This window comes from Nicotiana tabacum, chromosome 11, assembly GCF_000715075.1.
Source record: "Nicotiana tabacum cultivar K326 chromosome 11, ASM71507v2, whole genome shotgun sequence".
Lineage (NCBI taxonomy): Eukaryota > Viridiplantae > Streptophyta > Magnoliopsida > Solanales > Solanaceae > Nicotiana > Nicotiana tabacum.
In genome coordinates, this window is record NC_134090.1 from 36,674,345 (window position 1) to 36,690,526 (window position 16,182).

General features: G+C 40.1%; 1 protein-coding gene across 2 annotated transcripts; it reads left to right on the plus strand.

Annotated features, from left to right (window-relative positions):
* The first annotated feature begins 351 nt into the window (after window positions 1-351).
* Window positions 352-15,701, plus strand: LOC107772496 (uncharacterized). 2 transcript variants are annotated; one of them, XM_075224974.1, is made up of 14 exons: window positions 1,045-1,069; window positions 1,594-1,691; window positions 2,748-2,826; window positions 2,946-3,002; window positions 3,461-3,516; window positions 4,676-4,904; window positions 5,220-5,306; window positions 5,408-5,482; window positions 5,568-5,651; window positions 13,672-13,736; window positions 13,858-14,047; window positions 14,169-14,257; window positions 14,682-14,796; window positions 15,392-15,701. In XM_075224974.1, exons 2-14 carry the CDS (start codon window positions 1,684-1,686, stop codon window positions 15,431-15,433), a joined length of 1,176 nt encoding a protein of 391 aa, XP_075081075.1. In that variant the 5' UTR covers window positions 1,045-1,069; window positions 1,594-1,683; the 3' UTR covers window positions 15,434-15,701. The 2 variants fall into 2 exon arrangements, with proteins under 2 accessions (XP_075081074.1, XP_075081075.1); XM_075224973.1 differs by lacking the exon at window positions 1,594-1,691 and having other exon boundaries at window positions 352-1,069.
* The last annotated feature ends 481 nt before the right edge of the window (window positions 15,702-16,182 follow it).

Consider the following 16,182-nt stretch of genomic DNA (forward strand, 5'->3'; position numbering starts at 1 on the left):
TTGACACTATACGCTTTTGAATTATTGAAGTCACAAATTATTGGTGGGACCAGGAAAATCTATGTATAGCTCCACCATACCTGGCGCTATACATTAATGATGTATATATAGCGCCATGTATTGTGGCGCTATACCTGACCATGTCAGCTTTTACAGTATAACACCACAATACCTGGCGCTATACCTTAATGGTGCCGTTACTGTTAGTATATGGCGCCAGGTATTATGGCGCTATATATAAAAAAGTCATTTTTTTTATCACCTATTTGTGTGTGTGAGTCCAAAAGAACCACATTTTGGTTCCGGATCCGAAAATATCTTCCTTAACAAAGTACACAAGTTTTAATAGTACTACGCTTATTTCCAGATAGGCATCAAAAAACCCTAATCTCACAAAGTTCGCTAAGGTTTCTGTCAAAACCTAACCAGCACTTCTTCACCGGCGGAACATCGAACATTCGGCCGTCCGGCAGAGAACGTTACCTCAAATGGACTTCGATGAGTACGATTATCTGGAGAAGACTGTAGAAGAGCCCAACGGTGGTCCTTCTACAAAGAGCAAAGACAACAACAACAGCAGCGCCGAGAAGGAGAAAAGCGAGAAAGCCTATCGCCGGAGGGAGAGAGACGGGAGCGAGGAATACGCCGCCCAGGACGACAATAGAGATCGCCGTAGCAGCAAAAGGTCTCGCGGCGACGGCGAAAAGGATAAGGAGAGAGATAAAGATAGAGATAGGGAAAGGGAAAGGTCGTCGAGGCATCGGAGCAGGGAGCGAGAATCGGAGAGAGACAGAGAGAGAAGCTCAAAGGACCGAGACCGAGAACGTGACAGAGAGAAGAGGGAGAAGGAGAAGGAGAAAGAGAGGGAGAAGGAGAAGGAACGAGAGAGGGAGAGGAAGAGTAGAGATCGGGACAGGGAGAGAGATAAGGAACGGGAGAAGGAGAAGGAGAATAGAGAGAGGGAGGGGTCAAGGAGGAGCCGGAGTCGCTCCAGGATTGAACGAGAGCGAGAGAAGGAGCTGTCAAGAGACGTCGAGCGTGAACGTGACTTTGAATCTCGAGACAGCAGGTGACACTAACATTTATCTTATGTTAACTGCATATCAACCTTTTCAGTTTATTACAAAAGGATTAGTGCTTGTTGATAGTAATTATCAGTTCAAGTTGTAGTTTTGGAGAATATTTTCCGATGTACATCAATGTGGCTATCAGCTACCACTATATAGCCGTTAATGTAGTGAAACAGTATTTGCATCTTATCTTCTTAATTTCTCAATTTTACTTTGTAGAATTGCTAGGTGCCACTATTTATCTTTTGTGCTAGTTATTGATGTCTTTTGGTTCCTTTCAACGTCACTAGACACGTCCTTGATAAAAAAATTTAGGCTTGTCTGTTGACTGCTGTTGTGACCTAAAAAATGGAAAAATCAGGTTATGGCTCAGTTTAAGTATGTGTTTGAACACGCTCTGCTGAGTGTTTTTGAGTTCTAGTGGATTCAAACGGAAGAGACTTTTTGAAATAGTCTAAATGCGTAAAAGAGTGTGAGTTTATCCATATAGGATGTAATATTCTGACTTGGGTTGAAATCGTAGATGGATTTTTTGCACATCTTAATGGGCTAACAATGCGGAAACCCTTCAAGGCTTGATTGAAGAAGTGGCTTATTCCCACATGTATTGAGTATGATAAGGTCTGTTAAGTTCCTTTTTGGCCTTTGAGATTATCACTCACTTTTGAATCCTTCCAATGTTTTTGCATTGATGGATTTAAGGTTACTTTTCTTACATCTGTGAGATGTTGACAAATGATGTATTGGATTTCTAGGTTGGCAATGCATATGGTGTGAGGCTGTATCAGTTTTCAACCTTTTCTTCTGTATCGAGACGAAAATGCATTAACTCTTTATGTGATTGTTTTTGTGAAAGCAGGGAAAAGTCTCAAAATTTTGGTGATGGACCGCGAATAATGTCACAACACCTACTGCATTCATATTCTTAACTTGAAGTTTATACTTGGAGATGCTTCAAAAGTTCAAATTATCTTCTAGAATATGCTCCTTTTGTACTTGTTTTCTTTTTAAATGAGAATGATGTGTGTCACTGGAGGTTGGAATTCTAGTTGCATCTCTTTAGATATAAAGATAAAACACGTTTTGGGTCCTGGAGCATTTATAGGGAGAGGCAATGTTATATTCAGATAAACAAGTAGACAAATGAAGTTAGCATTTTCAACTAGCCTTTCCAAAAACTTTTAGAAGCTTTCTAACTTTTATCTGCATTTTTCTTGAAAGGGCTTCCCTTGATGATCTTTCCTGCTGCAGGAGCTACTCTATCTAATCAATAAAGATGAAACATTTTGCACAATGAGGGAGATTTTAGAGGATGATGATTCATCATGTCCTAATATAATTTGTAGCATGTTCATGTATTTATGCAAGTTCGGTTAAACTTGGTTTATAGTAGTTGATTGTGTTCAAATGTAGCAGGTGCAATAATGTAAATGAAAATCCTCTCCCTTCTACATGTAACTTAAAATTTATAAACAGAGCCTCGTACTTTTCTTTACTATCCTTGAAATTAATGCGATATAAAGGTTGGTTTGCTTCAATATGTTCTGTGGATTGTGAAATAGGGAAAGCGAGGGTCTGCACTAACTCTCTAGCCAGTCAACGAGGTCATATTTAGATACTTCTTTGTTATGATCTGTGCCATACATATTCTCATTTTGGTCTGAGTCATTTATACAGGAGATTCAAGGAGAAGAAAGAAAAAATTGAACCAGAAGCTGATCCAGAAAGGGACCAGAGAACTGTTTTTGCTTACCAGGTAGGTTTCGATGTCTTTGTTTCTGCCTTGTTCATCTCCATACCTGAGCATTTCACACTAGGTGATTTAGCTGATCAATAGGCTCATTCACTGATTTATTTGGTCTGCACTTCTTATAGATGCCCCTGAAGGCAACTGAAAGGGATGTGTATGAGTTCTTCTCACAAGCAGGAAAGGTTAGTTAATTTGGCCCGCCTTTTGCTTCACGGTACATAAACTCTGCTGCTGGACAACTTGTGGTTTTATTATCAATGTGTGCTGGTTTACATTTGTCTTAAAATTCCATTTTCTTGTGGTCCTCTAGAATTGATATGATACTTCATGTTTAGGAGCAAAAAATTGATTTGTGTTGTTCGCTTGACCCTACTTCCGTATACTATTAGTGCATGCTGTATGCTTCTGCTTGCTGTTGCAGTAACTGCTTCTCTGCCTTCTGTATCAGGTAGCTTAATTACTTTCTCATGTCTCAAGATTCTATACTTGATTGGATGCACAATGTAGTCTGATCAGGTTATAACTGATGATTTTATGCATGACCTATTGCAGGTTTTGTGGTGTTTATAGTATGAGTACCAAAAGGGCCTCTGAATTCAATTTATCTTATTTCTTTTGACATTCATTTCTACATTTCTAGGTGAGGGATGTGCGGTTAATCATGGACCGGAATTCAAGGCGATCTAAAGGAGTTGGGTATGTCTTTAATCAAATTCTACACCCTGCAAATTTTGCGTTTTATTTCTTTTCTCTTTTCTTTCTTAAGTAAATATGCATCTTGCTTCGCATAGTACTCCTAAAGTCTCAAGGATTACGATAGTGCCACTTTCATTTTGAATGTTAACCATGTGATGTAGCATTGGGGCTGTATTCTTGATTTATCTACCATGGTGGTTAATAAAGTTGCTGCTCTGCAGCCAGACTGTATTCTTGATTTGTTCCTTTGACTTCTGTGTGGTCTATGTTACTCTCAGATGGTAGAAAAACTGTGTTTCTCATATAGGTTTTTGCTTTTTTTGTTTTTTTTTTTTTTTTAAAGATTTTCCTTTTGGTTTGTTCTATGAATTTCTGATGGCTAACACATTGCCAGTCCCAAGTCCGGTAAGAGAGGAAGGTTGTTGATTTGGAATAAAATAAGTCCAAGCATAGCGAAATGGAAAATGGGGATTTATGCCGATTCAAGTTGGGGATTGAGCCGTTGTTGTTAATATGCATTTCTGACTTCCCTTAAAATCATTATAGTGGCGGAGTAAAGGTTATTTGAATTGTATTTGTAAAAGGAAAAGGGTTATCTAGAGTGTCAAGTACTGTGAATTTTAGTTGAGTTGAATCTCAAAATTGCATCATTTGAAGTTTAGTTATGAGATATGGTCTTCAAATAATATACCAATTGTAAACGTAGTTTTATATTAAAAATAATAATATACCAACTATAAACATAGTAAAATGTCAATCAGTACAAATTGTCCTGAGAGCATTTTTTTTTTTTTTGAATATGAAATGTTAAACCATATGCTTGCAAATGCATATACTTGAGTGCTACTGGTATGTGCCTGTGGGACCCACCCGTATGTGTTTTTACCCCTGCTGAATCTGAGAGGTTTCTTGAGCCCTCCGTACCTTTTTTCCTGTTTTGAATTCCAGACATGGTTTTATTCTTATTGACATTGGTTATATATTGTTGTTCTATGGCCTAGTACTACCATTGCTAGGGCTGTCATGTCCTTTCCCTGGATGTCTTCTGTCACCAACCAGTAGATTTCTTTATGCTTCTCAGCTTTGCCACGATGTGGTCTAAATACCTGGTCTATGCTGTTATTTCAGTTGTGTTAATAACTTATTGATATCTGTGCAGGTACATTGAGTTTTATGATGCAATGTCTGTGCCAATGGCTATTGCTTTATCCGGTCGCTTGCTTTTTGGCCAACCAGTCATGGTAAAACCTTCTGAAGCTGAAAAAAACCTTGTTCAGTCAACTGCGTCTGGTGGTGGATCAGGGTTGGCAGGGCCAAATGCTGCCTCAGAGAGAAAACTTTATGTGGGAAATCTCCATTTCAACATGACAGAGTTACAGCTTAGACAGGTAACAAGATTGACGTCTTTATCTGCGTACAGTAACAAAAGCACTAGGATAGACCCTTGTTATATGCAATGCATAATGGTGGAGGCTTAAATGTGCATATTCTGTGATGTTGATCTACCTTAACTTGTAGAATAACTGCCAGACATCTTAGGGCTCTTTGCTTCTTATAAATGATAAATTAATTATCCGGTACAGACACCGATGTATGCGTTACTTTTTTTTTAGTTGGGTATGCGTTACTTTGTTTTTTTTTAACATGGCTATGCGTTTTTTATTCTGTTTCTGATTGCATTCCATTATGTCTTGTGTGTTCAGATTTTTGAAGCTTTTGGGCCAGTGGAGCTTGTGCAATTACCTACAGATCCTGAAACAGGGCATTGTAAGGGTTTTGGATTTGTCCAAGTAAGTATTTAGCAGAACTGCACTGTTTCTCTTCAATATATTTTTCGTTTATTTTATTTCTTTTAATAACGCCTTTATGTTTCAACTTGGGTTCATCTTAGTTTGCTCAACTCGAACATGCAAAGGCAGCTCAAAGCTTGAATGGCAAGCTTGAAATTGCGGGTCGCACCATCAAGGTATGTCTCTGTAGACCTTGCTTCTTTAAATACTGTTGGATGGAAGTATTACTGAGCCTTGACTAGCCTTTTTGGTTCAATGCAGGTTTCATCCGTTACTGAACATGTCGGAGTACAAGATGCTGGAGCTAAAACTGCAGATTTTGATGATGATGAAGGAGGTGGCTTGGTGAGTTTGCTCTTAAATCATTATATTGGAGGACTTTGCATGCCATTTTTCCCCTTAAGTAGGTTAGATACTTCGGAAATTATGAGTATGATAGTGGTGGTAAAAGGTCGATCCATGTGTTCTCATTTGATAGGCTATCTGTTAGACATAACCAGAGAAAAGTGATGTTCTAGTTTACTGGATCATCATTACAGCTTCTAGTCTCTCTCTCTCTCTCTCTCTCTCTCTCTCTCGGCCGATCCATGTGTTCTCATTTGACAGGAGCTTTCTGTTAGACATAACCGGAGAAAAGTGATGTGCTAGTTTACTGCATTATCATTATAGCTTCTAGTCTCTTTCTCTCTCTCTTCCTACTTTTTTGTTTATTTTTTTTGGGGGGGGGGGGGGAGCTGGCGCCTGGCAGTTGTACAAATCATAGCCCTGGCAGGTTTTAAAAGGACTAGCCACTCCTATGTTGTTGAATTTTTTTTATTTCTTGGATTGTTTTCAGTGGAAATTTAAAATCAAACCAAAGTAAACTGACATAGTATCCGACACTCTTTTGACTCGGTTTGGTTTTCAATTAAAAAACAGACAACATTTGGTTTGGTTAAGTATTCAAGGAAAGAGCATAACCAAACCGAGTATTATAAATATATTATTTATTAAATTTTTATGGTGATAAATATTTGTTTTATAAATCTACTTATATTTAACTAAAAAAGTTATATAGACATACTCATGGTGTTTTTTAGAGTTCTCATATGCTTCTATATATTATAGTTATTTAAGAATGATTTATTTACTATTTTAACTTCTAATCATTAAGATTAGATAAATTTGGAAACATTTATGGATGCAAGGTTGTTGTTTGATCTACGAAAGTGAATAATTGTCATATCTCATGGTGTAGTTTCTCACATCTAGATGCTTTAATACATAATAGGTTAATCCATTTGTTCGATTCTTGCTAAGCATATACCGACGTATTAGAAATTATGTCTTTAGCTCTAGTAGCAATGAAATGAATTCGTAATTCATGTGAAAATAAACAGAAAAGCCTAACAAAATCGAAAAAGCGACTATTTGTTTTGGTTTAGTTCTATAGTTAACAAACTGACGTAGTTGGTTTGGTTTCCGTTTAGATGAAAACCAAACTGGAACTGAACCATGAACATACCCTACTGTGCATAACACTGAAGGTCAATGTTAAAAGAAAAGATTATAACATGGAGCCATTATCAAGACCCTTACACGCGCGGCCAAGCTCTGGCGAGCCCTCCACCATGCGCCGGCGCGTGAGCCAATTTCAGGCCAGATATCAACTTTTTTCTTTTGGACAACCTCTTCGTCCCCTTGTTCCGACCCCACCCATCCATGAAGTTTTAGATTCCGACCACTTTTACTTTTTTCCGGCGTACGGGAAGCATTTTTCCGGCCAGTTTTCAATCACTTTTCAGTCAGTTGCCAAAAAAACTTCTTTCTCCTTAAGATTGCAGAATATCTTTCCGTTCAATATCAGAAAATTCCTCCCCTTCGTTCTGTTTTTCACCCGCTCTAACTGCTGATTTTTCTAACCTTTGAGGTTTTTCCGGACAGATCTCACCACTTCTTTTTTTGGGACAGCAACATCTAGAATATGATGGATTCTACAGAGAGAAACTCCTACTTCTCTCTAGAAAACTAGAAAACATGAGTTTCATCAAAGCTGCCTCTTGGCCAGCCCTAAAGCTTGGGGGAAGATGCCATCGAAAGCTTGACGTAGGGCAGGAGCTGCACTTCTCGCTATTTGAGGAGCACTCTCAGGCGCATGGGCTTCTTGAAATCTTGTCTGATTGGGTCTTTCTCCAAATAGGTTGGTTCTCCAGAGGCTGTTAGGAACTGAGCAGCAGGGGCATGGAGTGTCAAGGACGGGCTGAAAATATCGCAACTGGGGGACACAATATCTCTTTCGTTTTGTCGGCGAGTCTCAAGCCTCAGAAATTCTTGTAAGAGGAAATAGGTGGTTCAGTGGGAACTTCTTAAAGCTAGACAGATGGGTGGAGCACGATGGGTGTCTAGACCCTTGTTTCACCGGCGAATCATTGGTGGTCAACATGGTGGGTCTCCCGGTGCATCTTTGGTGTCTTGACTTATTCAAGAAGATTGGGAAAATCTGTGGGGTTTTATTGATGTCGCTTGCAGCTTACACGATCTCTCGCGAGTGAGGATTGTGGTGAGGAAAGGGGGCAAAATCCCTGTCTCCACTGTGGTGGAAGATGGCTACTTGAGTTATAGGGTTTGGTTGAGCCCTGAATTTTGCCCTATCTTTATGCCTGAGATAGTGGCGGAAGAAAAGGGAAGGTCAAATAGAAGGGAGGGGAAAGGAAATCAGTCTCTGAGGAGAGGGGAGTGCTCACCCGATTAGTGAACTAAGCCGGAATCAGACGTTAGATTGAGAAAAGACGGGTGGTATGATTTTAGGAGAAGACAAAATTTCAACAGGAGGGAAAGACGTTAATGGGTAAGTGATGCGGGCTGGAAAGGTAGAATGGGCCGGTCATCTTCCAGTTATCCTAGGGCTAGGCAAGTTTTCAGCAAGTATAGGCCTGAGCCTCCTCACATGGGCCCAACAGCTTTTCCCAATTCTATTAGAATTGCTCCTAAGGGCCCAGATTATTTCAAGCTGCGTCTGTTAAGGCTCCTAAGCATATGGGAACAGTCGTTCTTCCTTCTTCTGCCAATGGTGCTACACACAGTGGCATTTCTGCATCGAGCTCTAGTGACTTTCGCTCTTCGATGGATGCCGCTTCAGGGGCGGCACCGGCTATAGATGGTGTTGTTATTCCACGGCCTCCCGCCTCTGATGGACCCAGCTCCATCGCCCCCTCATCTGCTCCTGGGCTTAGTTGTGTTGAGGCTACACTTCAAGCTTCTTCTTTTTCTGGGAAGATTGTTGAGCATGCCCCATCTGATGTTAGTGCCGGACCAGTATTTCCAGTTAAGATGCCGCCAAGGGCTCCATGCTCTCCTCCTTCCTGCTACCCTACTGGTGTTTCTGGTCATTCCTGTAGATTTTGACCCTTATCGATAATTACTTATCGATTATCGATTTGTACATATGCTTATCGTTATCGTTTCAATAAGGTTTCGATTTTTTCGATTTCGATTTATCGATTTTTGGGACTTATCGATTCGGTTATCGATTACACCAATAAGAAAATTTGCGGGATTCCATGGAAAGTATATCGCTATAAACACGCCTAACTAATATGGACAAAAAGAAGCTAAAATAAGATGAACACCATTTATAACATAAAAATTGTGTCAACAAGCACATGCAACGAAACTAAAGTAAGGGATCAAATGTATGCCACCGACACTCCAACGGTATAAAAAATAAAAATACATCATCACGGCTAATTCTATTTTCAAGCTTTAAATATGATCATTCCTTAAATGTGGTAGATGAAATAATAGGGTTAGGGACTTAGGGTAAAGGAAAGGGTATTATAGAATAAGGGTAATTTTTTTTAGTATATCTATCGGTTATCGATAAACCGAAGAGCACAAAATCGAAATCGAAATCGATAACTCGATAAGAAAAATTTCGAAATCGAAATCGATAAATCGATAAATCGATATCGATAAACCGATAACAAATAATTGATTTGATTTGTCGATAAATCGATTCGAATGCACACCCCTACCTGCTACCCTACTGGTGTTTCTGGTCATTCCTGTAGCAGCGGGGTGCTATTTCAGAGATTGATACCCCTCAAGGAAATGACGAGATCCTTTCGGCACCTAAAGTTCCTATTGCTAGCAATGCTATGGTCTTGTATTCCTCTTGTAGGGGCAACGAAAGGGTACATATAGAAGATGCCTGTCCAATCTCGTCATGGATTGGAGGAGGGGATATGTCTTTCTGGATGGAGGATAAACTATTAAACTTTGGGAAGTTTCTAGGTGTTTCTTTTGAAGGGAAGGAAGATAGGGTGTCATAACTGTTGAGGGAGATTGGGCAACAATCTTGTTATGATGGTGCAAGGAGGGAGTTGGGTCAGTGTGTTGGCCAAAATAATTTAGGGGATGTGGTGTACCATAGAAGGGGCCGGGTGTGTGACAGGGAGGAAGGGAGCTCGGTTAGACGGGGTGGGGAGAAGGGGGATATTGTTTCTTATGGAAGTTAAGATTCTTTCATGGAATGGGAGAGAGATGAATGACCCAAACAAAAGGGCCATCATCAAAGTGGGAGTTAGAGAGTGGAGTGCTAACCTAGTTTGCTTTCAGGAGACAAAAATGGAAGTTTTGTCGGATGTGATTGTGAGGAGTGTCTGGGGACGTAGTTGGGTAAAATATGACTGGGTTCCAGCAGTGGGAAGTGCCGGGGGCATTCTTCTAATGTGGGATGATAGAAGCTTGGAGGTAAAGGAGATTAAGAAGGGAGTTTTTTCTTTAGCAGCTCTTGTCAAAGATAGAGTGAGTGGGGATTTGGGGGAGTGTACGGACCAGTAGGAGAAGGGTCCAATGTGTTTTTCTTGGAGGAACTGGCTAATATGATGGGGGAATGGGACATTCCATGGGTTCTGGGGGGAGACTTTAACACTATTAGATTCCCGGAGGAGAGATTAGGGTGTAGTATGATTTCGAGGGCCATGGAGGAGTTTTCTGACATCATCAATGATCACTTTCTCATTGATCTTCCTCTGTCAGGGGGCGGAGGATTCCAACTCAAGGTCAGACTTGTTAGATTTCTGATATCGCCCTCCTGGGATGAGCTGATGCCAGCCGAATGTGTTGCAGATTCCTTTACCTAGGCTGACTTTGGATCATTTGCCTATCTTGCTAGATGGATGCAAAGGGAGGGGGTGCGTGCTCCCTTCCGATTCGAGAACATGTGGTTGAAGGTGCTAGGATTTGGTGACAAGGTGAAAGAATGGTGGACAAGCTACGGGGTATCAGGGACACCTTCATTCCGTCTTTCGAAGAAACTCAAATTGCTCAAGGGAGATATTATTAGGTGGAATAAAGAGTTTTTTTGGGAGGGTAGAGATTAAAATGAGGGAGCTTATGCATGAATTGGGGGATCTAGAGAGAGGGGAAGGGGTGGGGGAGTTAGATGAATCTGAGAAAGAGAGATTGGGGGAGGTTAAGAGGGAAATAGTCGAGTTGGCAATAGCTCAGGAGACTAGTTGGCGCAAAAATCGAGGGCGCTATGGTTAAAGGAAGGGGATTCGAATACCAAATTTTTCCAAAGGGTGGCGGTTGCAAATCAAAGGAGAAACTTCATAGAGTCCTTAGTTGTGGATGAGGTGAGGATTGAGGGAGAGGAGGTAAAATGGGCGATAGTGGGGTTTTATGAGAACTTATACAAAGAGGAAGTTAGTTGGAGGCCGACTTTGGGGGGAATAGAGTTCAACCACATAGGGGAGGGAGACAGTGAGTGGCTAGAAAGGGCTTTCGAGGAGGAGGAGGTGCACGAGGCTGTGTCGAGTTGTGCTGGTGATAAGGCCCCCGACCCTGATGGTTTCTCCTTGGCCTTCTTCCAGCTCTGTTGGGATACCATCAAGGGGAGTTGATGGAAGCCATTGAATACTTCCATGTGAATGGTGTTTTCGAGAGAAGTATCAATGCTTCTTTTATTACTATTGTGCCTAAGAAAGAAGGTGCATCTTGTATCAGTGACTACATGCCTATTAGTCTCGTGGGGAGCATTTACTAGATTATTTCTAAAGTGCTTTCCAATAGACTCAAAAAGGTTCTTGACGTGTCTGTTTCGTCCTCTAAGAATGCGTTTGTGGAAGGTAGGCAGATCCTAGATGCCGCTTTGGTGGCAAATGATCTCGTAGACTCCAGAACGAAAAATAGAGATCTTGGCTTACTATGCAAGTTGGACCTTAAGAAGGCTTTCGACCATGTCAATTGGGAGTTCCTGGATTTCATTATGATGCGGATGGGGTTTGGGGCAAGATGGAGGGGATGGATCAAGTTCTGCATTTCCTCAGTCAGATTCTCTGTCCTGGTTAATGGTAGCCCGTGTGGTTTCTTTGGCAGCTCCAGGGGTCTCTGGCAAGGAGACCCCCTCCCTATCCCCCATGCTATTCATTCTAGTGATGGATGCTTTGAGTAAAATGATGGATCGTGCGGCGGGCGGAAGCTTCTTGAGAGGATTCTCAACTCCGATCGAGATGCCCATTGCCCGAAGAGTCTCTCATTTGCTTTTTTCGGATGACACCCAGGTTTTCTGTGATGCCGATATGGATTAGTTGATCTACCTGAAGCAGGTCCTGCAGTGGTTTCAGATAGTATCAGGTCTCAAAATCAACCTTGACAAGTGTGAGATTTTCCCTGTGGGTGAGGTTGCTAACATTGATGCTTTGTCTTATGTTCTCAGATGTAAGGTGGGCTCCCTTCCCACGGGTCTCCCATTGGGCGCTTCGCATAAGGATACTACGGTTTAGAATTCAGTGCTTTTTTGCATGGCTAGCGGCGAGGGGAGTGATTTTGACTGCTGAGAATCTGCGAAAGAAGGGAATTACACTTGTTAGTTGGTGCTATATGTGTAAAAGCTCAGGGGAAGAAGTTGATTATCTTTTGTTGCATTGCCCCGTGTCCTCGGCTTTGTGGAGGGCAATCCGGAACATTTTTGGTGTTCAATAGGTGATGCCAAGCACTGTAAAGGAAATGCTATATAGCTGAGCCGGTTTATGTAAAAGAAGAAAGCAAAAGGCGTGGAATTTCGCCCCGTTAGCTCTCATGTGGATAGTTTGGGGGAGAAATAGGAGAGCTTTTGAGGGGATTGAGTCTCCTTTTTCACATCTTAAGAATAGTCTTTTATCTTTGATCGCTTTTTGGTGCACTCATATAGTCCCTATTTGTATAGAAGATTGGGCGTCTTTTTGTAGAGAATCATGTTTTGATGTAAATTCTCTACTTTTTGGTATACTTCTTGTATACGGGAGTTTCTCTCCCTTTTGATTAATACAATTTACCTTATCAAAAAAAAGGCTAGGACGTTGTGCTTTGACTTATTTTATTCATCTGGTTTATGTTGTTTTCGATGAGTGATATCATATTCTCCTAGGAAAATTCTTTTTTATGTGTTGGAATATTGTAAAGCAGAATTCTGTGCGTGTTGTTTCTTGTTTTTTTACATACTCTAAGAAACAATATATTAGCTGTTCCTGAAAATTTTTAGTTTTTAAAGAAACTATTCTTGCTGAACTATTTACAGGACGCTCTTTTCATTTTGGGATGTTGGAAAATGTTTGACTTTGGCATTGGCATTCTAGAGAGTTCATTTTTTTTTTACTATTTGAATTTTAAACGATGTGATGTTTGCAATACCAAACAGACTTTTGATCGTCATTTTTATGTTCTTACGCTACCTCTAGTGTAATACGCACGACTCAAATTAATATCTTATACTATCTAGTCAAATGTTATCATATAAAATTACAATAGAGGAAGTGCTATGTGATACAGTTTTTGTGACCAGAAGCTTGTGTTGAACTTGTGCAAAAGCTGAACGAGTTTATGATATGGGATCATTCTTCATTCTTTCTAATACCGCTGTGTAAAAAAAATTAGGTTACCTAAGTGCACACTCGGCGAATACTCCCTTTCAGCTAGTTGATGCATAGTTTTCCCATTTTTGACTAAACCACCCTCAAAGCAGCTCAGTAGCAGTGATCTGATTTGATCCATCCTAGGAAGTAGAAGTATTAGAAAGCTGAACTTGTATTTCTTTAGGCTAATCCATTCTGAAGCTTCTCAGGAAGCAATAGGCTCATTTTGTAAATAATATGATAACTAATGTGAAGTTTTCCTTTCTTCCTTCTTTCTCTTTAAATTGACGAAAATTTATATTTTATTTTTTCTTTTTCTTTTTGGCAACTCTGAATATGAATGCAAATTAGAAATCTGATGAATTCATTCTCTCTGATATTATATAGACAGAGAAGGGAAAGAACTGTCAGAAGAAAACTTTAGGCTGCTAATTGTTGCCAGCTCTATTATTAAATGCATACTCATATGAATCATTTTGTCTATATTCCAGGCCTTAAATGCTCAGTCAAGGGCCATGCTTATGGCAAAGTTGGACCGCAGCGGTGTTGCTTCAAGGTTTGGCCAGATTTTTTTTCCTGCTCTCTGGGGAGTTCTTGTCTTTTTCCGGGGGGGGGGGGATATTTTGTCGTAGCCATGTTTCATGTCCCAAACTTAATGCTCAACTTTTCCTCTACAGTGTTGCAGGTACACTTGGAGTTCCTGCACTTAATGGAGCAGCTCCAGCTCAGATGAGCATGCCCATAGGCGGGGCAACAGCTTTTCCGAATATGCTCCCAACGCAAGTCATTGCTGCCATGGCTCCTGAACCCATTGGAATTCCCAGCGAGTGTTTGCTATTAAAAAATATGTTTGATCCTGCAACCGAGGTTCATATCCCCGTGGAATTTCATATTTAACAGTACATTTTTGACCATCAAGGCTAGGGAGGTGCATATCTTATTCTCTATATTTTTTCAATAATATTAATCTTTCAACTATGTGCTGCAGACGGATCCAGAATTTGATTTGGATATTAAAGATGATGTAAAGGAGGAGTGTTCCAAGTATGGCAGGGTCAAGCACATCCATGTGGACAAGTATGTGGTTAATTTATTTGGTGTCAAATTTTGAGCTCTTTTGACTTATAAAATGCATTGATTCCTTTGCCTGGCATATCCTTTAGTTTGGTTTGTGAGAACTTCTGGGTAGGTTTTTCCTTTTGCTCTTCTTGGCAGCACAGAGATGCTGTCCCAGTTGCTTTTGGTTTTAAAAAGAAAAAGGAAAAGACCAAAGTCGCTTTTGGCAGTCAAGCTAAACAATGCCATGTTCTGGTCCCTCTGATAAGGCTTCAAATTTGATTGTCAAATGACCTATTGATTTACAAGTGGCTGGTGCTTCATTCCTGTTAGACAAATCTCTCTCAAATACCATCCTCTAATAAGCGGCTATTCCAATTGGCTGCTTGCTACTAAATTAATGATATTTTCTTCAGCTGTTGATTCTTGAAGTATCTTTTGGCAGGAATAGCTCTGGTTACGTATACTTGCGGTTTGATAGCGTCGAAGGTGCATCTCGTGCTCAACAAGCTATGCACAAGAGATGGTTTGCTGGCAGATCGATTTCAGCCATCTTCTTGGTAAATGTCCGAGTTCTCCAGGCATTTTCGTGTCCTTATCTCTTTCTTCCAATGCATAGAAATGTGTTTTTTTTTTGTGGGTTGGGGTGGGTGGGTGTCAGTTGTGGTTGCTGAACGTTAATTTCTACCCTATGAGTCTATTTCTTAAGGTGTTGACTTGTTCCTATTCTGTTTTCTTGTTGTGTAGGTTGATATTTCTCTTTTATTTGTGGCTTTTTGATGTCTGGGAAGATATTTTCTATTTAATATGACTTTCTGTAAAGATATTCCATGAGAAGTAATGGTAGGTAGCTGTGAAGTGGAGTGTGAGTTCAGACAAATAAAAGATTCCCCAATAAGGACTCACAGCACGGTGATAATTACTAGATAACACATTCTCCTACCCAACTCATCAAACTTTGGGCAGCTTGCGAACTTCCGGAATAATTTTGACAGCAATAAGCACTTTGTTCTCACTTCCCTGAAGCATGAATATGCTCAACTGTTTTATGAAGTTTTGACAGTTTTTGCCTAGCTCTTGTTTCAGTTGTGGCTGAGCTTTTCCTTACATGAAACACAGTTTGATTTTCTGAATATATTTTTCCTGTTCTTGCAGCAACCTTATGAATATGATGCGAAGTTCAAAGGTACAGGCTGAAAGGTTTCAGACGGGGGGCTATCTATGATGTCTGAAGACTGCTGATTTGTTTATTAGTAATTGCAAAAACTGCAGCCTGATTTTGTATTTAAGTTCAGATCTTAGTGATACCAAAAACTCTAAAAGGTACTGTATAAGCCGACAGATGAGGTTATAGATGTTATTGGGGGAAGGTTCTGTAATTTTAACAGAGTATTCTCATTTTAGTCAACCATGATACTTGGGGCCGTCTTGTTTTCAATTAATGGAGGTCTGAATCAGAGCTCAACTCATTGTGTGCACTTGTTTTCTTTATAAAGTTACTTGGTCTTAATAGGTTTGGTTCATTCATATCTTTTACATATCTTAATGTTTGTTAATTTATAAAATGTTTAGAATGTTACTTAAAGATTAATCCTAAAAGGCAAGAAGGCCTGATTGCCTCCTAATCTTGCACCGATTTTAAGGCTGGCCGCCAAACTTAGATTTGCCTTTTTAACATCTCAACGTAACGCCTTTACGTCTCTATATCTATTTTCATAACCTGCTTCTCGTGTTTTTCAATCCATCTAACTTTTCCAGTTGTGCTACTTTTTCTATTTCAAATCATGTTGGTTATGACTTGTGAGCATGTGGTTACCTCACCTGTCAGAAAATACGAAGAGTAAAGAAAAAAAGTATTGATAAGGGTTTTTACTAATGAAGATTCACGTATGTTACTTGATAATTGAATTAAAGAGTAGTAATTACTTTTCACTTGTGCAACTTAC

Coding starts and splice junctions, on each gene's coding strand:
- LOC107772496 (XM_075224973.1), top strand. CDS start 489: ATGGACTTCGATGAGTACGATTATCTGGAGAAGACTGTAGAAGAGCCC. Junction 3,003..3,460: donor TCTTCTCACAAGCAGGAAAG/GTTAGTTAATTT, acceptor CTACATTTCTAG/GTGAGGGATGTGCGGTTAAT. Junction 4,905..5,219: donor CAGAGTTACAGCTTAGACAG/GTAACAAGATTG, acceptor TTGTGTGTTCAG/ATTTTTGAAGCTTTTGGGCC.